Source organism: Mus caroli, unplaced genomic scaffold (genome assembly GCF_978045245.1).
Source record: "Mus caroli unplaced genomic scaffold, Mus_caroli_1 scaffold_8, whole genome shotgun sequence".
Taxonomy (NCBI): Eukaryota; Metazoa; Chordata; class Mammalia; order Rodentia; family Muridae; genus Mus; species Mus caroli.
The window spans coordinates 36,722,794-36,750,291 of NW_028227263.1; the positions used below are offsets into that span (position 1 = coordinate 36,722,794).

General features: G+C 40.3%; 2 protein-coding genes across 5 annotated transcripts in view; both read left to right on the forward strand.

Moving 5' to 3' along the window:
- Trim66 (tripartite motif containing 66) overlaps window positions 1-3,300 on the forward strand; it is a 166,676-nt gene extending 163,376 nt beyond the window's left edge. For all 3 annotated transcript variants that reach the window (XM_021168449.3, XM_085841417.1, XM_085841418.1), the window contains exon 21: window positions 3,163-3,300. In XM_021168449.3, the coding sequence (XP_021024108.2) occupies window positions 3,163-3,255 (93 nt within the window). In that variant the 3' untranslated portion in view covers window positions 3,256-3,300. The remainder of the gene's footprint in view (window positions 1-3,162) is intronic.
- Window positions 3,244-27,498, forward strand: part of Stk33 (serine/threonine kinase 33) — a 77,410-nt gene continuing 53,155 nt past the window's right edge. Inside the window, exons 1-10 of one of the 2 annotated variants that reach the window (XM_021168465.3) lie at window positions 3,244-3,513; window positions 4,324-4,434; window positions 6,525-6,638; window positions 8,829-8,933; window positions 16,126-16,264; window positions 18,290-18,378; window positions 20,181-20,268; window positions 22,099-22,174; window positions 26,256-26,368; window positions 26,940-27,025. In XM_021168465.3, the coding sequence (XP_021024124.1) occupies window positions 3,301-3,513; window positions 4,324-4,434; window positions 6,525-6,638; window positions 8,829-8,933; window positions 16,126-16,264; window positions 18,290-18,378; window positions 20,181-20,268; window positions 22,099-22,174; window positions 26,256-26,368; window positions 26,940-27,025 (1,134 nt within the window). In that variant the 5' untranslated portion in view covers window positions 3,244-3,300. Of the gene's footprint in view, window positions 3,514-4,323; window positions 4,435-6,524; window positions 6,639-6,689; window positions 7,825-8,828; window positions 8,934-16,125; window positions 16,265-18,289; window positions 18,379-20,180; window positions 20,269-22,098; window positions 22,175-26,255; window positions 26,369-26,939; window positions 27,026-27,498 lie in introns of those variants that run through there. The other variant, XM_085841420.1, reaches the window with a different exon arrangement.

The window sequence follows — 27,498 nt, forward strand, 5'->3', positions numbered from 1 at the left end:
TTACTGAGGAAGCAGAAAGCAAAAGCCTGAGTATAATTAGAGCAGCAAAGTGAGCTATAAGATCAGGCCTGAGAGGTAGGAATGGGCCTATTTATTTGATTCAACAGAGTTTAAAGTTTGTTCCTTTAACCAAAGTTTTCTATCGACTGCTTGCTTAGTATTTTCTTTCTCTGGCTTCCATGAAGGCTTGCATGGATTCTTCTTTCTCCACTTCCCATTTGGATGTAGGATTATGGGGATTATAGATGTGTGTTACCATGTCTGGATTTATGTGGGTTCTGGGCTCTAAACCTGGATATTTACACCTGCATGGCAAGTGCTTTACCTACTAAGCCATCTCTCCACACTTCAGAACACACATCTCTTTTTGAGAGCAGTAGTGATGATATTATATAAGTCACATAGCTATTCATAAGGCCAAGAAATGTGTGTGTGTGTGTGTGTATATGAATGATGTTAAGGAGCACATTGCTGCCTCTAACAAAACCAGGATTCTGTTAGTAAGGAAGAATGGGACAATAAATATTGGATAAACAGTTACCAGTACCTTTTATAAAATCCTGTGGGCCTGGTGACTCCCATACTATACAGAGTGCTTTTATATCAAGTACAGCAAAATCGAAAGAGTCCCAATTTGTTTTATGAAATGACTCAGCATCTCATCTCAAAAACTAATAAATATGTCTAAAAGGAAAAAAAAGTTAAACTTTTTAATGTAACTGAAAACTCAAAATACAAACATGTCATTTTTCCAGTATCCTAAAAAAAAATTCATCAGGATCACTTAGGATCTGTAGTATAATGGTAATAAAATCAGAAATGCTTTTAATATTGGGAAAATTAAAATATAAATCCAAATATAATATTATATATCAAAGTCCCAGTAATAAAAAATATGATAAGCAAAATTGATAAAGGACTTGACAGAGGTCAGCACTTAGTTCTGGTTAAAAATCATCTTACATAGCATCACCTTGCCTTTTAAACCTCTGTTCATGCCCACAGATAAAAACTCCCATCAACCCTAATCACAGAAACATCACTTTTTAGTCCAAGGTACTGAGAATAAGCAACAGTTGTGGGTTCAGCCCTAAATAAGATTTTTACACCACTCCCTCTCAGGTTCAGGGAAGATTGCAGAGGAGGGGGTGGACATAGGATGTAAGAGCTGAAAGAGGGTGAAGGAGCTGTGAATGCCATCTGCTAGACTCCGTGCAAACATTGTCATCATCAGTTCACAGTAGTGAACCTGCACATGACTGGCCCTATCAATCAGTCATAGGAGAGCGAATGGAACCCACCCTTACTGCTGAACTGTTGGCTGTTGCTAGATTCTGGGAGGGAGAAACCCTGTCTTCAGTTGTGTAGCCACCCCTAAGCTTGTCAGCTCCAAATACATGGTCATACAGACAACCCTGGATAAACTCAAGGGAAGGACAGGATCACAGAACAAAATGGATAGGCATGAATGTGTGGAAACCTTGCTAAATAAGGTCACAGTCTATTATTGTCCAGACAGTTTTGAGCTCTGCACAAAATGGATGACTTCCCTTTACCAGCAGGGCTTCTTCTCTGACCTTGTCTGGGGATCCCAACCCCCAACATCCTATACGTGGGAAAGATGGAGTAGTGATTGGCAGACTCCAAGTTCAAATTCCTCTTTTCCCCTTCCCTCCTTCACCCCAACCCTCAAGAACATGCCTAGCAAGTACCTAGGATTGCTGGAATGCCTCTCCATGCAAACAAGGCATTTACAGAATTTTAAAACTCCAGCCAATTATTTTCATTGACCCCAAGAACTCCTTCCCACTCTGTAAGGTCCATATGTAACCCTGGTTTGCCCCAAATAAAGTGTATGCATTCAAGCCCACCCTAAATAAAGTTTGACCAGGATCCTGTAGAACCCACTTGTTCTAGACTTTGCTTCATCCTTCTATTCTAGTGTGCAGTGGCATCAAACAGAGGATGCAGAACCACAGCTGAACCCCAGAATGCATACCACACGGCACATGAACTAGAGAAGAAATGTATAGGGGAAGGAGTGATGGGAGGCAGGTTGTAGGAAGAGGGAGAAAGTAGGGGGTTAGAGTGATCATGCGTTTGTACCTGTATGAAATTGTCAAAGAACAAATGTAATTAATAAAAAGAAATAGCTAGCCCTAAGTATCTGAGACTAGAATTATAGTTCTTTAGTAAATTAAGAATATTTAATTTCTTATGCTAGCAAGTTTTTTTCCACTTCAAAGGATAAAAGTATATTTTATATCTCCCAAGCAGGTGAAGCTGCCTATAAAATATACTTTAAAAGAATATCTGAACTAGGGTGACATAAAGCCACAACAATGCGCCCCTTTTTGCTTCTGCAAGTTTCCCAAGGCATTCTTCAATATGTGTCATGGGGCTCATTCTTGTTTCCTCTTCAGCTCCTACTTCTCCAGCTTGCTTCCATGAAAGCAGTAGACCCAGCTTTGTAGAATTCTGTAAATACCAATACTAAACTTAAGAAGACCGTGTACCATGATATGAACTCACCAGTATCCCCCAGAGCTGTGTCTCTAGCTGCATATGTAGCAGAGGATGGCTTAGCCGGCCATCACTGGGAGGAGAGGCCCTTGATATTGTGAAGATTATATGCCCCAGTACAGGGGAATGCCAGGGCCAGGAAGCAGGAGTGGGTGGGTTGGGAAGCAGGGCGGGGAGAGGGTATAGGGGGCTTTGGGGATAGCATTTGAAATATAAATGAAGAAAATATCTAATAAAAAAGAAAGCCATATACCCATTTATTCCCCTCTAAAAGTAAGGCTACTTTTAATAATTTCCTTTGAACTTTTACAATTAAATATTTTTATAAAGTCAAATTATTCTTTTCCTTTAGTGAAGTGTATTAGAGATATTGGCTGAGATATTTGCTTGTAGGTTAGAGCTTTAAATTATGAAACCAATATGTTCTACACCAATATTTTTTATATTTTTAGCTATATTCGCATTCAGAAATAATCTAGTCTTATTGTTGTTGGTAGTAACCATGTTATGGTCCAGTTTTGTTTTAAGTATGAACTTTTCTTGGTGGAATAATTTGGTTCTAGTTGCTGGTTTTCCTGAGATTGTCAGGAGGTGATAGGGTAGGATTTTGCTAATCGGTGCCTTCTTTTCTGCCCACAGCTCCCATGTGTGAAGTGTGGTACCTCATTAACCCAAGGACTTCACCAACAGGAAGCTGTATTCTTTACCAGCAACCCACCACATCCCTTTTGATCTGGTTTTCTTTTTCAAAAAGTGGAAACCTTCTTTTGAGTTCTAATGGCTGACCCCAGCTTGGATGACAACCCTACAGCGTGCCCCCACTGTGCATCCTCTCGGGCTGGCCTACTGTGTGTATGTCCAGCAGGCAAGTCTCCAGTCCTGGTGGTGGAAATGTCACAGACATCGAGTATTGGTAGTGCAGATTTTTTTGCTTCACAAGAGAGAAAAAAAGAAAGAAATACCAGCAGAGAATCTTCTCTAAAAGATTTGGTAAATATTGAAAATTCTGCAACACAAATTGACAGCTTATTCTGTATTCCCATCTAAATCACTCCTTATCCTATGAGCCCTTGGCAGCCAATCCGTTGCCTTCTTAGAGTTCCTAAAGAACTACTTGTTTCCCACAGACGATGAGCAAAGTTGCTTAGTTACATGCTGTTTGATTGATACTTCAGTCACTGTCAAATGACTTCTCAGGATCCCAGACAGTTGAGATTATTAGTCCAGCTCGTCAAAGCTTAACACTTAGTTTTAAGGAAAAACTTCTTTTCCAAGTTTAACTAAATAGGACTTTTGATCATTTTCTTCAACTGATACAGAGTTAAGATTTATAACAAAAGTTAACATGTAAGCTGTAGCTTCATTATCTAAGATAAAGTTCTAGTTATCTATCTAGAATATAAAATATACTTTACAAGGCTGGTCCACATGACTTTCAAATAATGTGTGGATTCCCAGTCGAAGTGGTTTGACTGCACTCATCTGTGTGAAGAGCGCAGCTGGGGACTGTAGTCCATCTAGTGTAAGTTTGGTGAAGAGGAACAGTAAGGTTAGGAAAAGTCAGACCCCGATTCTTCACCTGAACCTCCTGAGACTAGCAGCCTCACTTGAAGGTCTTCTTTAGCCTAATGGGCCAGTGACTTGTACTGTACTCTGGATTTGAACATGACAGTCAATTATTTTGTATACAGTAAATGCTATATGTATGGTATCCATTAAAGCTTATCCCACTTAAGAGTTCACCATTAAAAGAATATTTCATCTTAAGAGTTGTTTTTCAAAATTATCTTTTGGCCCTAGTCCATAAGAACTTCAAATGTGGAGAGAAAACCTCAGGCACAATGGAGTCGGAGCAATGTCACAGTAGGAAAAATCCCACACATAAGAATGGATGATGGAGCAGGTATCGAGGTATGCAGGAAGCAAGCTGAAGCTGCTGGACAGGCTCGGGTTTCTTCTCTTTAGCATTTTGTTTCATCTTTTTTTTTTTTTAAACAAAATTTACTTATTTTAATTTAAAACATTTCACAATATATTTTAATGTTTCCCTTCCCCAACTACTCCCAGATCACCACCTACCCACTCAACTTTATCTTTGTTCTTTCTCTTTCAAGCATGGGGATTAGAGTTGGATTCCAGCTCCTGTGTAGATAGAAAGTGGGTGCAGCGGCCCCTGAAGCTCCAGTGCTGGGGGAGAGGAAGAGAGAAGTGTCTGTCTTTCAAAACAAAACAAACTTCCACAAAACACAAAACCAAAAATAAACAAAGACCCAAAAGACAAAGATATGAAAAGTTCACATACACACACCTGCATGTACACACACACACACACACACACACACACACACACACACACACACCAGTAAAAAAACAAAAATCAAACCATGGAGTCCATTTTATGTTGGCTAAGTATTCCTGGGCATGGGGCCTTCCCTGGAGTGTAGTTGATATATGCACAGTGACACTCACTCCTTTTGGAGAAAACCGACTTTCTCTTTGCCAGCAGGTTTCAATTGTAAATAGCATATTGGTTAAGACTAGACTTTGTGTCCACTTTTCCCTCTAGTGTGGGGAACTGACTGGCTTGAGCCTGTGTAGGTCTATGAGAGCTGCCACAGTGCCTGTAAATTCATATGTAAACCTAAGACTAGAAAGGTCATGGACCCTGTGGAAAAACCTAAATCTATCATTCTGCTAAAGGTACATAGCAGTGAAATGAGTTCTGATGGCATGGTGCCATCCCCATAGGTATCTGGGAGGCTTCTTCCAGTAGATGGGAATTAACAGAGGCCCATGACTGGACAATGTGCTGAGATACTTGGAGCATTTAATTCTAATGTGATATCTTCATTAAATCCACCCCCTTAAGGCTCAGGGATCTATGCGGAAGGAGAGGCAGAAAGATTGTAAGAGCCAGAGGTGATGGATCGCCTCAAGGAAAGGCACACCATACCCAAACTTTCAGGTGTCCTCTAAGCCAATGATTTGTGACAGAGACAATTGAAAAGTAAACCTGAAGAAAGGAAGTCAAGACTACTGTAAACATTTTAAGCATATTGAAGTTTTAACTAAAGGAATTGCAGACTATTTCCTGCTCATGCAAGGCCAAGGGATTTCACCTAAACTAGGGGTATTTGCATTAAGAATCTTTTCCTAAAGGCAGTAGTGCTCTCTTTGTTCAGACTTTTTGATGATTCAGAGGCCAATTTTACATAGCTCATCTGCTCACTGCTTTGGTGACCTCTCCATTTTTTCAGTTTAGATAAATGCCCTCATCATTCTTTTTAGGGTTCCAATTAACATAAAAATATGAAGTAAGGACTGCAGAGATGGCCCATTCAGTAAAGTGCGTTGAGGGCAAGCATGGGGATTAGAGTTGGATCCCGGCTCCTGTGTAGATAGAAAGTGGGTGCAGTGGCCCCTGAAGCTTCAGTGCTGGGGGAGAGGAAGAGAGAAGTGTAAGCAGCAGGCCACAGGAGGTGAGGCCTGTCTGGTTGTGCAGACAAAGGTAGTTGCACTGCCAACCACCACAGCAGAGAGGAATCTCGAGGGGAGCTTCTTCAGCTGCTTGACCCCACAGAGACTTCACTGGTGGCATTGCCCCAGCCGGTGTCCCATGTGTTCCAGGCCCTGTGTGTGATTGGTTCAGAAACTCATCTGTCCTCTGCTGATGATTTGCATCACAGAAACTTACACATGCTAATCCTCAAGAAATGAAAAGGAGTTGTGTGGTTTTTTGTTTTGTATTCTGAACCAGAACACTGCTGTTGGCCAAACTAGTTCATTCTCTCTTTGAAAACAAAAGCTAAATGATGAATCAGAAAGATGCTTGGTTTAGATCAGTGGTTCTACTGAAGCAAATGCGTAGTGTCTCTATTTGATCTTACCCTAGAACAGAGTTCCTTTCCCTTGAAAATCTTTCAGTATTGTATGTTCATTCTTAATGCCTGGTGAATGCCACAGATGTAAAGGAACTTTTTTATTTGTTTGTTTGTTTCCAGGAATTCTATACATTTGGAAGAATATTGGGACAGGGGAGCTTTGGAATGGTCTTTGAAGCTACAGACAAGGAAACAGGAGCTAAGTGGGCAATTAAAAAAGTGAATAAAGAAAAAGTAAGACTTTCCCGTGTGGCATTCCCAGGGTACAGTGCCAGGGTGGGGTAGGAGTGAGCAATGCAGCTTCCCTCATTAACCCCATTGTGTCTTCCCATGAGGGCCAGGACTGGACTAACTGTTGGAGAAGTGTGGGGACTACTCTAATCTCCTGTGAAGGCACTAATTCCTGTACTCAGGTGGATTTATGCTGTCTGGAAAATGCAAAAGCGTCAACAGAACTACTATAACTAAATATGTAAACTTTATAAGTAAAATTGAAGTCAGAACTAGTGCTGAGCATGTATAGATATAGGGCTATAAGTATGGAAGTCTTAGTTGGAAGTAAATCCTGTTGCCCCCCCGCCCCCGCCCCGAGTTGTTTGCTGTACTTCTCTTCTATTTTCTCATTTAATTGTGTTTCCTTACTGTTGGCCAATCCTCCTTCCAGTCGTGTCTACTGTCCCTGTGCATCTGCTGGCTCTCTGTATTAGTAGTTGGCAGAGGACTGGGCTTCTCTTTAAGGTAAAATCTAAGACCTCAAACTTTACATCAGCTCATTATCAACTTTTGAAAATTTCTCTGTCTGGATAAAGAAGCAAAATGACACCATTGTGGTGTTTTCTTCTTGGATTTGTGATAATAAGTATTGGATCTATAAAACTGAGCAGTAACCTATATGCATTTTTTAAATTCCTGAGTTAAATGAGGTGACATATCAACTTTAATAAAGCAATTAAGAGTCCTTTTAGCATCTTTTACAATTCTTTTGAATCATACTACAGGGCTTCCTGGCATGCTGTTTCTTTGCTTTTTTGTTGTCAATAGAGCTCAAGGTTAGTTTGGGGATTATAGTTGCACCTTTAGGAAGTACTCTCTCATTCATGTACAGACATTGGTAATACAGTATACTGAAGTGGTGAAATAAATGATACCTTTCCATACAGGAACTGGACACTATATTGTAGTGTGTACAGGTCAAGACATTTGGGAACGAGATGAGAACAGATGAATAGCAGGAGAACAATTTCTAACTTTCCAGATCTACTCTTTGCAGAAATGTTCATGCCTCATGGTCACTATTTCTCTGAGCCTCTAGGTTAAGCTTAAAATGTGACTTCATCGTACATGAGCGGGCTGTAGCAGAGTGGTCAGTATTCTCTTCAAACAAACAACGAAGGTTGAACAGGAAAAAGAATGCCCCTAAGTAAAAATTTTAACTAGAATATGTTTGCTTTGTGATCAGTCTCTTTCCTTTAGAATCATTATGTACTTTCCCAAACTGGAGCTAAATTAAAGGTGTGTGCTGAAATCCATTCTTTGTTACCTCATTCAAAAATATTTTTATCTTGAGAAAAGACCCATAAAGGAGGAAACTATTTATCTTCAGATAATGGCAATTTCAGAATGAGGGGAGATGATGGTCTGGGCTAGAGTTGGAACAGATAGAGAGCACCCTAGAATATTCTAGATGATTAGACATCTGAAGAATATCCAGGTATTCCCTGGAGATATCTTCATTTTACCCTTTGTTCCAGGCATAGTAAGGCTTAGATTTTAGGAGACACACTGGGCTTGGATTAGTCTTACAGTAAGGTCTCTGCCTCTCATTTTCTTCTCAGTTAACCAGGGAGACCCAGAAGTAACATAAATACTAGGTTAATTGTTAATATAATGTAATATAGTATAATATAATATATCACATATGTATTATACACATTAATTAAATCAAAACAAGACAACAACAGAGGAACTATTTTTGTTGTAAAGCATCTCTGATTGAGATCCCAAGAAGATTTTGTTTGTGTTATGCTGATGCACAAGGATCACTGTGGTTGAAAGCAATATCAAAAAAGGGACGCTAAAATTGGAATGAGGGCCAGAGGCTATGTTTAGCAAATTTATGGAAACAGTTCAAGAGATTGATCAAGGCCAAATGAAATAAGACTTGAGAATGGACTAAGAAAAGAAGGGGTGTAATTTGATATGATTTTGGAATGGGAGATCCACTTCTCCATTTCTCTTCAGAAAGGAGCAGGCCTCCAAGGAATACCAACTCAACATGACGTAACAGGCTCTTATCTTTGTCTTTCCAGTGTGCCTTAAGAAAGACACTATTCAAAACTGTAGGAAAGGGTATAAAATAGCTAACTTTCATATGAGGAAAGTAGGAGCGGATTCCCACAAGCAACCTGTTTGTTCATCGCTTAGGCTGGAAGTTCTGCGATGAAGCTACTGGAGCGGGAGGTGAGCATCCTGAAGACTGTCAAACATCAACACATCATCCACCTGGAACAAGTGTTTGAGTCCCCTCAGGTAAAGTTCCGTCGGGAGCTGCAGCTGGAAGCTTGTTATTATTACAAAATGAATATCATTCCATTCCAAAGTAGCCCTCTGGGGCACAGTTGCTCATGTCCTTGGCAAAAATCTGTCACTAGAGATTGATGAGAACATTCTGAAGGACTTCTATTATTGATTGTATAATTAGGTGTGTAATGATTAGATTGATGTCTTTAGTTACATGTTCTGGGTGGCACATTAGAAACAAAGGTTCAAGATTAGAAAAATGTCATGCAAATCAAATAGCAAGTAGCACTTCCTCAGAGATGGCATCCTTCCCTACTTGCCTTGCTCCATACACTAGAGACCGTGTGACTATTGCCATGACTCTGCAAGGTTAGCTTCATGCTTAAATTGATAAGGTTTACTTGGCATAGTATAGAAAATATTTTCTTTCCCTTCCTTTTCTTTTTTTTTTTTTTTTTTTTTTTTTTTTTTTAGGTATTTTCCTCAATTACATTTCCAATGCTATCCAAAAAGTCCCCAATACACTCCCCCCCCCCCAGTCCCTCACCCACTCACCCCCACCCCTTGGCCCTGGCATTCCCCTGTACTGGGGCATATAAAGTTGGCAAGTCCAATGGGCCTCTCTTTCCAGTGATGGCCGACTAGGCCATCTTTTGATACAAATGCAGCTAGAGTCAAGAGCTCTGGGGTACTGGTTAGTTCATAATAATGTTACACCTATGGGGTTGCAGATCCCTTTAGCTCCTTGGGTACTTTCTCTAGCTCCTCCATTGGGAGCCCTGTGATCCATCCAATAGCTGACTGTGAGCATCCACTTCTGTGTTTGCTAGGCCCCGGCATTGTCTCACAAGAGACAGCTATATCTGGGTCCTTTCAGCAAAATCTTGCTAGTGTATGCAATGGTGTCAGTGTTTGGAAGCTGATTATTGGATGGATCCCTGGATATGGCAGTCTTTAGATGGTCCATCCTTTCTTCACAGCTCCAAACTTTATCTTTGTAACTCTTTCCATGGATGTTTTGTTCCCAATTCCAAGAAGGGGCACAGTGTCCACACTTTGGTCTTCGTTCTTCTTGAGTTTCATGCGTTTAACAAATTGTATCTTATATCTTGGGTATCCTAAGTTTTTGGGCTAATATCCACTTATCAGTGAGTACATATTGTGTGAGTTCCTTTGTGAATATGTTACCTCACTCAGGATGATGCCCTCCAGATCCATCCATTTGCCTAGGAATTTCATAAATTCATTCCTTTTAATAGCTGAGTAGTACTCCATTGTGTAAATGTACCACATTTTCTGTATCCATTCCTCTGTTGAGGGGCATCTGGGTTCTTTCCAGCTTCTGGCTATTATAAATAAGGCTGCTATGAACATAGTGGAGCATGTGTCCTTCTTACCAGTTGGAACATCTTCTGGATATATGCCCAGGAGAGGTATTGCTGGATCCTCTGGTAGTATTATGTCCAATTTTCTGAGGAACCACCAAACTGATTTCCAGAGAGGTTGTACCAGCTTGCAATCCCACCAACAATGAAGGAGTGTTCCTCTTTCTCCACATCCTCGCCAGCATCTGCTGTCACCTGAATTTTTGATCTTAGCCATTCTGACTGGTGTGAGGTGGAATCTCAGGGTTGTTTTGAGTTGCATTTCCCTGATGATTAAGGATGTTGAACTTTTTTCAGGTGCTTCTCTGCCATTCGGTATTCCTCAGGTGAGAATTCTTTGTTCAGTTCTGAGCCCCATTTTTTAATGGGGTTATTTGATTTTCTGGAGTCCACCTTCTTGAGTTCTTTATATATATTGGATATTAGTCCCCTATTTGATTTAGGATAGGTAAAGATCCTTTCCCAATCTGTTGGTGGTCTTTTTGTCTTATTGACGGTGTCTTTTGCCTTGCAGAAGCTTTGCAACTTTATGAGGTCCCATTTATCGATTCTCGATCTTACAGCACAAGCCTTTGCTGTTCTATTCAGGAATTTTCCCCCTGTACCCATATCTTCGAGGCTTTTCCCTACTTTCTCCTCTATAAGTTTCAGTGTCTCTGGTTTTATGTGGAGTTCCTTAATCCACTTAGATTTGACCTTGGTACAAGGAGATAGGAATGGATCAATTCGCATTCTTCTACATGATAACCGCCAGTTGTGCCAGCACCATTTGTTGAAAATACTGTCTTTTTTCCACTGGATGGTTTTAGCTCCCTTGTCAAAGATCAAGTGACCATAGGTATGTGGGTTGATCTCAGGGTCTTCAATTCTGTTCCATTGGTCTACTTGTCTGTCGTTATACCAGTACCATGCAGTTTTTATCATAATTGCTCTGTAGTACAGCTTTAGGTCAGGCATGGTGATTCCACCAGATGTTCTTTTATCCTTGAGAAGAGTTTTTGCTATCCTAGGTTTTTTGTTGTTCCAGATGAATTTGCAGATTGCACTTTCTAATTCGTTGAAGAATTGAGTTGGAATTTTGATGGGGATTGCATTGAATCTGTAGATTGCTTTTGGTAAGATAGCCATTTTCACAATGTTGATCCTGCCAATCCATGAGCATGGGAGGTCTTTCCATCTTTTGAGATCTTCTTTAATTTCTTTCTTCAGGGACTTGAAGTTCTTGTCATACAGATCTTTCACTTCCTTAGTTAGAGTCACGCCAAGGTATTTTATATTGTTTGTGACTATTGAGAAGGGTGTTGTTTCCCTAATTTCCTTCTCTGCCTGTTTATCCTTTGTGTACAGAAAGTCCATTGACTTGCTTGAGTTAATTTTATATCCAGCTACTTCACCGAAGCTATTTATCAGGCTTAGGAGTTCTCTGGTGGAATTTTTAGGGTCACTTATGTATATATCATATCATCTGCAAAAAGCGATATTTTGACTTCTTCTTTTCCGATTTGTATCCCCTTGATCTCCTTTTGTTGTCTAATTGCTCTGGCTAGGACTTCAAGTACAATGTTGAATAGGTAGGGAGAGAGTGGGCAGCCTTGTCTAGTCCCTGATTTTAGTGGGATTGCTTCCAGCTTCTCACCATTTACTTTGATGTTGGCTACTGGTTTGCTGTATATTGCTTTTATCATGTTTAGGTATGGGCCTTGAATTCCTGATCTTTCCAAGACTTTTATCATGAATGGGTGTTGGATTTTGTCAAATGCTTTTTCAGTGTTTTTTTTTTTAAATTATTTTTTATACAATATATCCTGACTGCAGTCTCCCCTCCATGCATGCCCCTTAGTCTCCTTCACATCTCTTCTCCCTCAGATCCACTTCTCCTCCATTTCCCTTCAGAAAAGAGCAGGCCTCCCAGGACTATCAACTCCATATACTGTTGTTGTTGTTTATGAACTTGGGAATCACTTCTACTACCTGGAAACAGTATACTAGGCATGTGGACAGATTATCTTTTTCGTTAAATCCTGATTCCATTACTTGTTAGCCATGAGAACATGGCTAAGTTATTCTAGTTCTCTCTGAGTAACTGTCTCACCTGTGAAGTGCTGAGTCATCTGGCTATTGAGGGATTAAAGATTAATGGGTCTGTGGATATGATACATCCACCTCACCAGAAGTTAGCTACTGTTCTTCATTTTCTTTGCCAGACTCAAAAGTAGCTACTAACAGTCAATCTGGGTTATGTGCTATATTTTATTAACCACAGCTGCTTGGCAACAGGGCCACAGTTGTTCTTTGTGGTGACCCCGAAAGTCACACCCTGGCCTTGTTCGTGTTCCATGATGCTCTACTTCTGTCACTGAGCTACACCCGTCTGGCCTTTCACATGCTTAGTTCCCCAATTTTGTGACAAAACATTATGATTATTATTTCTCTGCTGAAGATTTGAGGAAGAATCAATCTCTCTCTCATCTGGGAGAGAGAGAGAGAGAGAGAGAGAGAGAGAGAGAGAGAGAGAGAGAGAGAAGGGGAGGGGAGGGGAGGGGAGGGGAGAGGGAGGGGAGAGGAGAGGAGAGGAGAGGAGAGGAGAAGAAGAGAAGAAGAGAAGAGAAGAGAAGAGAAGAGAAGAGAAGAGAAGAGAAGAGAAGAGAAGAGAAGAGAAGAGAAGAGAAGAGAAGAAGAGAGAATGCTTGCATGTTTAGAGTTTCCCTCTTTGGTATTCTTCCCTGGAAACTTTAATTGTCTTGTTTTTTCCTGGACTCCCGTGTCCTGACTCTTGGAGGTTCCTGGGTCTCCAAGTTCTCCAATATGTACTGCTGTGGGCTGCACTCTTGGCTTGGCAGTTGCAAGCAGCTTCCTACCCTCGAAGAACTGCTGCAATGCTCTGCAGACTCTATGATGCTACCTCATTCCACAGATACCCTTCTCTCATCCTCTCATCGTCTCTGAATGACAACTATTCTTGCCCTGGAGTGTGGCAACTCTTCCAAGGCTAGGAAAATCAGGGGCTTGCCTTATGGGCTTCTCTCTCTCAGACAACACTACTCTATGGTGGCAAATGCTAATGTCTGAAAATTACGTTTTATAAATGTTTCCCTTTACTTATTTAAGCAGAGGGGCAAACTAGTCTATTACTCTACCATCTGTACAAGCAGGAGCCCAAATACTCAAGAGTTTGAAGGCAAGAGAACTGGTTATCTGTGCTTGTCTTTCTATATTGCTTGATTTTGATTCACATGAGCTAGATCTGCCCATAAACACACACATGTCTAGACTTTCCCCTGAAACTATTATAAGGAGATGGATGTCTAACTGGTTGTACACTGCTGATCAGCCACTCAGACTGTATAGTGGTTTCCTGTAAGTCTAACTGTGCTCTAAATATGCACATAATAGACTTGAGTAATACTATAACTTTGATCAGCATGCATTTAACATTTTTTAAGGATTTATTTTGTATTTTATGTGTATGTGTCTGTATACTGCCTGCATGCAGAACCCTCAGAGGTTAGAAGAGGTCCCCCTGGAACTGGAGTTACAGATGCCTGTGAGCTGTCATGTGTGTGTTGGAAATAGAACCTGGGTCTTCTGGAAAAGTAGCCAGTGCTCTTAACAACTGAGCAGTCTGTCTGGCCCCTCATGCATTTTAAAATTGATGTCAATTTGTATCATAACTCTTGCCAATGCAGCTTCTCCTTCTAAGTAGTCCACTTGCCATTTCATGTTCTTAGTCACCCTGTGGCGCTGTCAATGAAAAAAGTATTCAAAAGCTTATTTGTCAGATGTTTCAGACACTTTAGAATCCTAAAGCAGCCTGGAATTCAGTGAACCAGAATTCTAAATAAAGATATTTACCTCTCTTCCTGCTTTAATGCAAACTGCATGAATACAGAAGTTGGTAGTAGCTGTTTCAAGAACAAAACCAGACCCCCAAATCTTCAGAGCAACAAAACTCTAGAACATATGTTAGAATGGGAACATGGAGGGTAATGGTATGTGATGGCAGGCCCATGAAAAAAGGTATGCCTTTTAGTTGAGGAGAAATCTTAGACTCAGTAAGTGGCTTTACTGTGGGACATCTTACTATGCCTCAAAAGAACGACAGACACAGGAGGCCTTTCATCCTTGCTTCCTTGTCACTGTACCCACTCACTCCCTGAGTCCCAGTGTCTCTTCTTTGGCCCTTCTCATATATTTTTCTTTCTCCTGTGATGATTAATATTATAAGCCTGATAGAGTCTAGAATCATGTAGCAGACAAACCTCTAGGCATACTTGTCAGGGATTATCTAGATTAAATGAGCCTTTGGTCATGCCTGTGAGGGATTATCTTAACTAGGTTAATTGAAGTGGGAAGACCCACCCACTATGGGCAGCATTATTTTATGGGCTGGGGCCATAGACCGAATAAAAAGAAGACAGTTGGGGTTAATGAGAAGGCTTGGTGGGCAAAGGTGCTTGCTTCCAAGGCTAATGACATGAGTTGGATCTACATGGTAGAAGAGAACCAAGCGATTGTCCTTTGATCTCCATAGGTATGCTGGGGCATACAGGAACATACATGCTCACACGCGCGCGCGCACACACACACACACACACATACACAGACACACATCAGTTTTAAGAATTAAAAATCATTCAAAAATGAGAAAGGAAGCTGAGTACTAGCTCTCCTTGTCCTCTGCTCCTGGCTGTGGATGCAATGTGGTCAGTTACCTCTGCTCTGCTGTGCTGGCTTCTCCATCGTAATAGACTGTACCTTCAACTGTGAGCTAGAATACACCCTTCATCCTTAAATTACCTTTTCCAGGATAGGTTATCACAACAGGAAAAGTAACTGAGAACCCACCTCCCTTTTTGCCCAGCCTGTGCCTCACAGATGCCCCCTGGTAAACACATGCAGCCTGTGAGCTCAGTCTGGCCTTCTGTCTTTTTCTATAGGGCCCATAAATGAAGTTTTCTACATTTCCAAACAAATGGCAATATTTAAAAGACTTATATTTTGTAACATTAAAATTACACCAAATTTGGCTTCCTGCATCTGTAAGTACAGCATTGTACTGTTTATGAGTGATATCAAGGCAACTGCTGACTGCATTCTTGTAAAAGAGACCATGTCACCCACAGAGACTATGGGTGTTTACTCTTAGGTTTGGTCATTATAGAAAAATTTTGCTGAGTCCTGCTGTACATTCATATTGTAGTGTTCACCTAGAAATGAAAAATTGACATTATACAACTTCTACCTCAGGACTCTGACTTAAAACACCTCCAGTGCCTTGTTTCCTAAGGGGCTTGGGGAGTGCACAGTCTTGAGCTTGTTTTCCAAGGCTCGGTAGAAACTTGTTCTAACCTTCACTACATTCCTCTTTCCACCCCACAGCTTCCAGTACTGTTAGTACAGATCTACATGTTATTTTAATGCTGCTCCGTTCCAGGCTTTAGGGGCTTTGTGTGCTGGCCACCAGCTCTGCCTGGTTTTCCTCCACTTTCCACGCCCAGAAATGACTGCACACACGTTCAGTCTCAACTCTTCTCGCTCAGTGAGCATTCTTTATTTAGAGGCTGCCTCTCTTCCACAGACCCATGGCATGCTGGCTGTTAGCATATATCACATGATATTGTAAGTCTGCTGAGCTTCCTGAGGTCATCGCTATGTCGCTTGCCCCGTTGTTCCTCATGCATTCAGGACAGTAGCTTATAAAGAGTAGATAAGACATTTTCACGTTAATAAATTAGAATTGTGAGCATACTTTTGATATCTAACACATGTAACTTCATAACTTTCTCTTGTTATGCCTTTTAAATCTGTAATGTCAGAAAATGTATCTAGTGATGGAGCTTTGTGAGGATGGAGAACTCAAAGCAGTTATGGATCAAAGAGGGCACTTCTCAGAGAACGAGACAAGGCTGATAATTCAAAGTCTTGCATCAGCCATCGCATATCTTCATAACAAGGGTAAGAAAAGAACTGTGTTCCTCACCATCTCTGTAACAGGAATACATCACTGTTGTTTAAGTGGGATGCCCTTTAGGACTCATAATCACATTGGTAGAGCTTGGAAATGCAAGAGGAGAACAGGTACATTTTCCATAGTTTCCCCTTTTAATTGTATTTATAGACGTTTTAATTAGCAACAATGCAGTCATAAAATCAGACTGTCGGTGAAAATGTCATGATCATTCTTATTTTAGAAGTTTAAAATGGGCTAATATGATCAAAATTAAAGTAGAAAAATCAAAGTGAATTTTCCTAAAATATTTGTATGCCAATGTCATTGAAAATGTTTATGTTCTAGCCTTGTAAAACAGTAGGCTTCAGTTTAGAGCAGCTTGGGTTCAACACAGAAGTACCACAAGTTTCCAGTGTACACCTGGGGCCACATGTGCAGAGGGACTCACATCATGGTTCCCTAAGCTGTGTATATTTTACATTAGGATTTTTTATTGCCATTTTTTAAAAAGTCCAATTGATTTTGACAAGTGAAGAGTAACACTATCCACTAAGGGATACTTATCATTTGGGATAATTTGCCAGTTCTTAAACACACACACACACACACACACATTTAAAAAGAAGTCTACTTATTCTCTAACATAACAGCCTTGCTGTCTCCAGCATCACCGCTGCCACTTTGTTCCATACTCTTCTCTCCTCAGGTCCTTAGGTGTGACTTTAGAATGTTCTCACTTTACACATGAGAAACGCACTCATTCTACAAAGGTCAGCAACCGGCTTTGAGATCTCAGTTTCCTCTGCACCTACAGTGTTGTGCTTATCCCTGGAGTCACAAAATCAAAGGAATTAAGAATCAAGGCCCTGCACCTCCAGGGTCTTAGGCTTAGGGGGAGAAGGAGGATGGAGAACAGCTTGTGATCCAGTGTGGCAGTTTCTTAATAGAGAGTTGTGTAACGTGTGGGGAGCACATGTGTGTGTCAGAATTAGATTTGAGGGATACAGACTCAATCGAAAGAGAAGGATTTTAGGGGAGAAAAGGCTTGCCAAGGCTGAAGGCCTTGCTTCTCCCTTGTCAGGTGATACATTTTCTTCCCAGTATAGTTCTAGAAAATCCTAACTGCATTTTTTTTGGGGGGGGGGGAGTTTAATTATTCTAAAAGGGTGATAATAACCAAGATAAAAATGTGGGGTATTAGGGTGATTTGACTCTCAAGGATAAAAACATATGATAAAAAAACATCAATTAAAATGGTATGGTATAAGTAAGTAGAGACTGATAGAGTAACAGAATCAGTAAGAGTTCCAAGACAGAGCCTGGGAGTCACATATGAGAGGCATCAGTGATTAGCTGCAATTGGCAGTTCAGGTCCAGTTCAGCTGCATTTCCCTAGATGTTATACACTTTCTACAACTTGAGAAATGTTTGTTGTGGCTGTGAACTCAGCCAGTTATTTGCAGAGGAATGTTTGATACATTATTTTAATGCACATAGAAATCTCATTTCAACTCTGACCTGTTCAACTAGAAATTTGTGTTCCAAGATTCGCATTTCTTATTTTAACCGATAAACAGTCAGAAAATGTATGATGATATTTTAGAAAAATACAGTTTTTCTAAAAACTGTATTTAGAAAAATACAGTTTTTCTATACAGACAAGTTACAAAGTGTTAAAATGTTTATGCTGACAGTAACATTAGACACAGGCACAATCCCTATTTAGAGACCTAAGGATACAGGAAACCTGTCTGGGCCTGTGGTGTGACCCAGATTGCCTTCATTCTCCTGGGAATATGTAACCTGGAGTAGATCCCTTTCTGCACTCACCAGGCTGAGACACTAGGCTGGCACAACAGGGAACATGCAGAGATGAGAAAATGGCTTCTGATAGAGATGCAGAGAAGTAAGTAAGTAAAAACAGAAGAGGGAAGCACCACATAGCCGTCCCTCATTCTTTACTTGTCTGCCCTATTTGTGTCCTCTCTAGCCTTCTGCTGCTCACCTTGCTTGTCTTTTTTTCTTGGTAGATATAGTGCACAGAGATCTAAAGCTGGAAAACATAATGGTTAAAAGCAGCTTTATAGATGATAACAATGAAATGAACTTAAACATAAAGGTAAGAGCCTAGAGATACAGCAAAATCCAGAAAATGACTGGCAACAAAGTAGCTGCAGACATCTTAGACACATTTTGGTGACTTTTTAAATCTAACCCATTTGTGCTAAGAAGTTAAAAATTTACAAAAGAAGCTCTAACTGATGAAAATAATTTCATGAGCTAAGTGATGCTACCCAATGTGTTTTTTAAAATGAATATTCCTTCTAAAGCATTAGTTAATAGCAAGCAAACAGATGCTCTGAATTCTAATTAATTTCAGAATTATGTCTGGTAATTTGATGTAAATGTGTTACAGATTTAGAGAAAAACACACCTTGGCTGTGCTTTTGATACTAAATTAATGCTACAGTCTGAATTTCTCATTGAAATTTTTCCTGGGTATTAATATTTATGTCTTAACTACAATTAATGTGCCAAGTGTTTATTCTTGAGGATTTTATTCAAACTAAGTGTTCCTTAATGTCAAATAAATGATAGAATACATTATTTATTACTTAGCACTTTAATAGTGGCTGCTTTCAAAATGTGTGCAAGTGTTAACTTTAGACTCAAATGTGTCTGTTAAGTTGCGGTTGCTGAAGCTAAATCTGTATGCAGTATAAACAGTCTCAGCAACACTGCTGCTGTCCCTTGGTGAATTTTCTTTCTTGTTCTGCTGTAAACTCTGTGCAGGCAGGAATTTCGGCCATTTTATTCCTTGTTAGATTGTGCACGAGTGCCTGAAACAAAATATGCTCAGTTACTTTCTGTAAACAAGTGACTCATTGCTCTCCAAAGAATGGAACTAGATCATGAAGGCTTTAATCTATTTTGTATTTGTAGAGATGTTGTGTGGACAAAGATAGATATTATATGTCAAGTGGGATATTTACGGAAACCTCTGGAATAATTGGTTCAAGGCATGCTGATGCACACTTGCATGCCCAGCACAGGAGAGGCCCAAACAGGAAGACTGCTGTGAGTTTAAGGCAAACTGGTTACACAGTGAGTTTAGGTCATCTGAGCTGCAGAGTGAGACCCTGGGTCAAAGAAAAAGCAAGAGAGAGAGATGGGTAGAATGTGATTTGTCAATCTCATAGATTAATTCCAGGCACTTACACTTGGTAAGGTACTGACAGTTTTGCATTCAGTATGAACAAAGAACCTGTGCTTTGCCTGTATGATACATAAATGAGCCTGTGTTTCTGTGTTGGGTCTAAGGGCATTCTATTTTGAAAGACAACCAAGAGTACACTCCAAATATTTAATAACTGAAGGTGTAATTACTGAGCTTTGGAGTGGAGTAGGGGACTGAAGTTACAGCAAAGGCCTTCAGCCCATCTGTAGCCAAGCTGTGTAGAAGTGGGCCTTTTTCTCTTTGCCAATCTACTTAATTTTAAATAGTGTAGTAATGTTTTAATTAGTATACTCTAACTCACAAGAAAAATAATTGTAATGGAAACCAAGTATTTGTGAGTTATACATAGTTTTAAAAGTCTTAGTGAGTGGTGATAAGGGTAATTATTTGGATTTAAACAGTGCTTTCAGTGGACCATAACTCTATTATCAGAAAAATAGAGAACATAATCCAAGGCTAGGCTGTATTTTGCAATGCAAGAACTTATAAAAATCTTTACCAAGAAGTTAATAAAAGGTGTGAACCGGTCAACATCATGGGTTCTCTGTATTAAGTTTCCTCTCCACCCAGAGAGGGTGGGCAGAGAGGCAAATTAAGTCTTTTATTGGTGATAGAAGGAAAAGCCCGTCCCCAGGAAGTGGACAGAAGTCACTGGATGACTGAGCTCATGTGTCTGTTCTTAGGTGACTGATTTTGGCTTGTCTGTGCGGAAGCATGGCTCCAGGAGTGAAGGCATGATGCAGACTACATGTGGTACTCCTATCTATATGGGTAAGTGAGGAGAACTCCTGAAGGGTGTGGCAGCCTTTGATCCCATCATGTGGGAGACTGAGACAGGAGGGTTGCCATAGGCTCCATCCACAGTGAGCTCTGATTCATAGGCTCACCATGCCAGTGGGGCCACAGCACTTTCATTAGCCTGCCTCTTTGCCCCATTTCCCCTCTCGTTCCCAGTAATTCCCAGTGTTCTCCACCACCAAACTCAGTTGTGCCTGAATCGTACGCTGTGCACTCATTTGTGTCTTCTGTTCCACGGAACGGTTTTGCTACTTTATCATGCTGTTGTTGTATCAGTAGTTTATCTGTTTTTATTGCTGAAAAGTATACTTTGTTCATTGCTCTTTTTTTGCCTACTTGATGCATAAAGTTTTTAAATTGTTTTATCTTACAAGGGAAAAGGCTACTTTAGATTCTGTTCATATCCTCCCATTGGCAAAAGACATCTGGTCTGTAGTTACATGGGGAAAATATATCCAGCACCCTGAGCTTTATGCCTGCTTATTAGTTGTCTACACTGATAACAAGCGAGAGAACAAGAGGGAAGACAGATGGCTGTGGAGCTTTGCTGACTTCCTAAATGGCTCCTTGGCACAGATCCTCGGGCTCCTGCCTCCCCGAGGGCCGGGGTGACAGTGCAGGTTGAAATGCCCCTGATAATCAAGAAGACTCTGAAAAGTGGAGGCCAGGAGTCCTAGGTCCCTGCTCTGTGGTGCAGCAGTAAAGTACAGCAGCCTGAGATGAATCTGAACTCGGAATCTGCCTTCAAAAAGACACAGCCATGGAGCAACTTGCACTTTGATGGTTCTGTATTTAAAGCCTTACGTGCAATTAAGGACTGCAAGAACACACTATAATACTAAAAAAGGAATACTGTAAATTTTCAATTATTTGAAGACAAATTGTTCAACTTGTGAACTATTAGAGTTCTGTGTATGTTTTGGCTTCTTTTTGTTGTTTTCCACTCCTTTTAATCATAATGGTAAAATTAAAATTCTATTTGCTTTTAGTAGTTGTTATAAAAGTGTGTGTGTGTGTGTGTGTGTGTGTGCGCAAGTATGCAAGCACATGGCCAGTATGTTCGTGGAGAAGATTGGGAGTGTTCTCTTGATAAGCACACAGCTTTCCCATAGCAACTATAACGCAAACCCCTAAACCTTCATCTTTAAAGCAAGTGCCATGTTGTGAACCCCTTTGTTAAGCAGAGAGGGCAGAATTGAGTCCCACGTACTTGGAAGCTCACCCTGTGCCGGCACTCATTAGTGTTTTGCCAGTCTTAGGTGAGTGTGCTTTATATCTCAGTTTTCTTACCTAGAAAATGTGGGAAATAATATATATTCTGTCATTATAGTGCTGTGAAATTATAATCATTATCATCATTATTCTGCTGAAGTGATTTATAACCACAATATTAGCTTTTCTTTGAGTTTGGATTTGCACATATTTGCCTTGATTTAAATAATGTTTAGCAAAGTTGTGTTTCCTTCTATTTTTGGGAGAATCTAAGACATCATTGTCTTCTACTATAACTATACTGTATTTGTAAAAATCACTTAATCATTTCCTAGGAGTAAAGAAGTGCACACTTAGGAAAGCAGTTGATGCCATTGTCCCATTAGGAGCTAATTGATAGGAGTGAGGAGTTGGTGACACCAGTTGGAAGGCCTGTGCATTATTCATTCAGCATCTGCTGTTGGCTCTTTTTGTTCGCTCCAGAGGAATAAATTACAAAACACATCAGCACATTTTTCTTGCTTTGTGTTTAAGCATTTAAAGGTAATTTATTGTATTATTAATATTATTTTATTTCTGCTTATTTGGCAGCACCAGAGGTCATCAATGCCCATGACTACAGCCAGCAGTGTGACATTTGGAGCATAGGTGTCATAATGTACATTTTGTAAGTAGCTTCCTGAATGCCCAGTGTAAATAAAAGTGAAGTCTCTGGCTGTAGGTTGACATAGATTTTTAAATGAAAACTAAGTAATATATTTTCAAAGGAGTCGTTTAAAATCCAACCGAGCTGCATCCTGAGTGCCCTCTCACTAGGCCTCAGAATCACCTCCTAAGTATTTGTTTAATTTATACATTCACATTGTTCAGTTTTGCTTTGCACTAATCTACAAATGCAACAGTGTCCCACATGATCTGAGCTAAGTGAAAATCTGTTTTCCCCGGTACCTCGCCGCAGCTTAGAGCTTCATCTGCAGCCCATCAGGAATAGGGCACTGGGGCCGCCTGGCCCTAGTGCTGCTGGCACAGTGGGGACTGGGCCCAGTTAGGCTGAGGTTACTTTAGGATTAAGGGAGGGTGTTGTATTTCTCAGTTCCCACAGCATCGTGAAAGCCTCCATAATTCTTGTTTGTCTTTCCCTCTCACTCTCACAATTCAGTCAGATCCCAGATCCTGAAGTGTTTGCCTGTGAGGTGCCTGCACCCATTCCTGGTGAGAGCATCTTCACCTCTCTTCCGCCCTATCGGTTCATCTTTCTGGTTGTCTTTCCTGCTTCTGTTCCTCCTCCACCTCGTCTGCTGTTTACACTGCTCTCAGGGTTGTCTGTCTGTATCACACTCTCTCAGGACTAAAGCATTCTGATGAATACTCCTTGCTCTAAAGAATATTTGACATGGTATGACTTAGCAAATCATTTACAACTAACTCTAGCTTGTTTTTCCAGTCTTGGGCTGCCTGTGTGTTTTCGTGTATTTACCTTTTCTGTGATGACTCTCCGCTGCTCTTTATCACGCGCACTCTATGTTGTGTGTGTGTCTCTGTGTGTCTTTGTGCACGCATATGTGTGTGCCATGAGTGCTTATTCTTTTCTTCTTTGGACTTCTCTCCCAGGTGGGCCAACACTAAAGCTTCCTGCTTTCCTAACTCCTACTACAGCTGATGTTCATTTATTATGTATAAACTTTCCTGCATTCCACATAGTATTTAAGGCATCATACAAAATAGTAACACCCCACCCCACCCCACCCCACCCCACCCCCAATATGGCTGGGATGTTAGTTTTGTTGGTAAAGTGCCTTCCCAGCACAAAAGAATTCCTGGTTTGATCTTTAGCATTGTATACTCTAAGTGTAGTGGTTCGTGCCTACAGTTTCAGCACTAGGGAAGTGGAGGCAGGAGGATCAGAATTTCAAGGTTACCTTGGCTACATAGGCTAGGCTAGGCTAGGCTAGGCTAGGCTAGGCTGGGCTACATGAGACCCTGTCTCAATGTAACAATAGCAATACGAATAGAGAAATATTTAAACAGTAAGGCATGCTTGAACAAATGTAGCTTTGATTGCACTCATTGCACGGTAATATTATAATATTCTACCTTATCTGTTTCTTTGTTTTAAGTTCTGTCGAAGTTCAAATTATCCATCTTCTGGCATCATCATTCATCATTCTCTGGCATCTGATACAACAGCCAGCCCATATTCAGTGCTCAATACACATGTTAAATTGAATTAAGTGAATTGTCTAAGAGGTAGTCTGAAAAGTTAGTGACTAGTGTTCTTGTCTTTCAGTGAATCTGAACACTTTAATGTCAATGCAACATTAGTTTTATGGTCATGTTGGAGATTTCGCTGTGCACCACCTCTTCCATATCATGTCTAAATACTAACATCAGGGTAGTAACATTTTCACAGTTGTGTGAAATGGAAGACGGTTGGTCCACATGCATCATTGCTTAGACAGCATGAAGTATGAATGGATGCATAAAGCTTTGATTGTTGTTTTGTGCTGATTAGAATCATGGTCCAAATATCCAGAGTTTCATCTTTAATTAAAATGTAACTATTTAAATAAATCTTTCATACTGTTAAGAGTGTCCACACAACAAAAGTCCACATTAATCTTTATAAGGAATCATTACAAAATCCATATGGTGTTTGCTACTTTTTGAGTTTGCTGTTAAGAAAAGCCAAGTGTATTACATACCTTTCATTTTTCCCTCTTTCCTAAATATCTAATTTGAATGTTCCTGCTCCAGAGTGTAGCTGCACATCTGAGTAAAGGCATCTTCCTCTCCTCACAGAAGAGTCTCGCTTAGCTCAGGAGTGCCTACTCACTAATGCGCTTCAGCCCTGTGGCACTGTAGACAATTCCCTTCACCCCAGCACAGCGCAGTACCTTCTCCACGAGGCTGTTTCCTTATTTACCACTTGACTTGGATTCATTTCTACTTAATTGGACAATGATAACATACGTTCACAACATGAAATTAACATAAATAAATACTCTTTATGGTTCCTGCCCTCTGCTGTCCTGAGTCCTATGAATGCAACAGAAAATAATAGAAAGCCTTAAGAGGCATTTTTTCATGTCATGGCTTCCCTTTTCTGGATGTGCTAGGAAATTGCTGTCATAAAGTTCCATATGCTCCTGATTGACCAACCATTAGATACATTTTACGTAAATAAAATTGCAAAGGACAGAAAAAAGTGGAAAATTTAAAATGTAGCCCTTAAGCTATAGTTGCATGCAGAAGCCACTAAGAAATTGGGGGCCATGCAGATCACTGCTTGATAACGGGCTCAATGAGCTGAGCCTTAGCCAGCCTGGGCTTGTTATAATAGATAGTAATTGCCCACACAGCCATTTCCCTGGTTATTTTCTTTTTGTGTCCTATGGCTTTTAAAATTCCATTTTAAAACTAAGCAATAATAAAGCAAGTAAGAAGAAAGAAGTGTCAGAATGAGCTTGAGAAATAAAAAGTATAAAAGCCAGAATTTGTACAACAGCTTGACAACTACTGATCCACCAGCAAGAAGCTCTTGCAGGAGAAGCTCTCTGCTCCAGCCTAAGGCCCTCACTGCTGGGGAAGTTCCCTCATTTTGTTACCGTTATGAAAAATACAGAAATCTAGCTTGGTCAGAAAATGTTTACAATTGGATTTTTAGAATAAAGCTTAGAAAATACAACTGAATAAAGTCAATGGAACATGAAGTGTAAAAGACTCAGGCTTTCTTAGGCTGGAAATAGACCACACCTTGGTAGGTGTAATGGAGAAATGCCCTTTGGATTTTAGTGAAGGTGGAAGGTATGTGCCTGAGAGTTGAGTCATTGCTCTCTCACCTCCTGCTTGGTGTGTCCCTGGGCATAGCTGTTGTTTGTCTTTAGGTTGTCCTGAGATGATGATGATTATGGTAACTGAGAGTAGACTGAGGCACTGAGCTCAGCTCAGAAGTACCCTGTTACAGCTCTGGCCTAGATCAGCTAAGGGAATCGGCTTGGTTGACTTTCCCCAAGCTCTGTTAAAAAGAAGCTGACAAATAGAGCCTGTGTTATAGATGCAGACAGGCCATGCTTGCTTCAGCCAGAGTGCTTGGGCTGTACTGGTGCTGACTTTTTGTTTACCCAACATCCACCCTTTCTTACTGATGATTTCCTCCTGACTTACTTCTTTTGAATACTACTATTGAGAACTTGTGCCCATTTTAATCCCTTTCAGCTTTGGCTCAAAACCTACAGAAATTTCCAGGGTTATTCTTTTATTTTATTGTTACCACTACTAACATTTGATTTATTATTTATCACAGACAAAACGCTTGCCTGGCCATCAAACGCTGATGAGTTTAATAACCCATGTGCTTCTTCTATAACCCGGTGTACAGTACGGACTTTAAGCAGCCATCTCTCCTTGCTCATGTCACTATTACTGTGCCTTTGTCCTCTCACACCTTCCTGCCCTAGAACCCCTTAATCCTAGTATCTCCCCAACCTGTAGAAGCCTTGGGGCATTTGTAGATCTGAGGCCTCAGTTCATAGGTAGTCCTCTACTGTGCCATTTCTCTCAGCATTGAGAGGAGACCAGCTATGAGCCTTGATGGCTCCATTGCTTCTACATTCAGCAGAGAGCCAGTCCTTTCTCCTTCTCATCTGTTACTTACCTACCAAGCATCACTGCTTCCAAGTCCTATAGGAAGTTGATTTGTGATGGTCTTATGTTAAAAACATTTGAACAAAATGACTGCTTTCCTTTAGACTGTGTGGAGAGCCACCCTTTTTGGCAAATTCAGAAGAAAAGCTCTATGAATTAATAAAGAAGGGAGAACTGCGATTTGAAAACCCAGTCTGGGAATCTGTTAGTGATTCTGGTGAGTATGGACTTGCTATGATTTACTAAAGCAATTAATCATTCACTAATAAAACTGTTGTAAATCTCTAGTTAGTCATAAATTTACTTTAGAATTAAACAATATTTGCTTGTGGAAATAGTGATATCTTCATCAGAAAACAAAATAAAACAAAACTGAACTAAAAATATCAATTAAAAAATTAAAGGGGAAACTTGCTGTTTTGAACCCAATTTTCACCATAGATCATTAATCCAGGTTACCCAGCAATAAAAGGCATTCCACCTTATTTCTTAGGCCTGGTGTTGATGGAACTTGGCACACTTTGTTGTATTATGCAATCATAACCTAAGTAAATAGGAAAATGTATAATTTTTATTTTGCCTTGTTGGTTGTGTTGTAGGATGTCTTTCTCTGAGTTGTCTCAATTTTTTGGCTCATCTCAAATTTTTGGATTCAAACAATCCTCCTGTCTCAGCCTCTTTAAGTAGCTGGGGCTACCAGCCTTTGTCACCATGACCAGCTGGTGTGTGTAACATTAACTGAGGTTAAGTGAAATAAGATTTCAAGATTTTCTCCCCTTTATTTGCAGCAAAAAATACTTTGAAACAACTCATGAAAGTAGATCCTGCTCACAGAATCACAGCTAAGGAACTTCTAGATAACCAATGGTTGACAGTAAGTTATGACACTCTTTTTAAAAATCTTTTTTTCTGACATCATTCATTTTACATGGTCTTTTAGTCTTAGAACCGTCAATTAGCTCCATCTTCTGACAAGTTTAAAAGGAGTAGTGAGTCTTGACACATTTCTGAAATGGACATTCCCAAATGGTTACGACTGTCACCACAGTTGCTTGTGTGTATTTATAGACATTCAAATGAACTTTGTTTGTTCTTTGTCATGGATGCTTCATGTCCAGTAGAATGGAACTGAGAAATGTCTTATGAAATCGATGCAGAGAAAAGGATATGGAACAGGTTCCAGATGTAAAGCTCTAGAACCAATTATAGTTCACTCAGCTCTCTGGTTACAGAGAGTCTTTTGGGGACCTTGGAAAACATGTCTCCAGATGGTCTTCATTACCTGGGCTGAAACATTTAGTCTTCATTTATTTGCATGTTGCACCAGTAGACTACAAAACTTGGGTG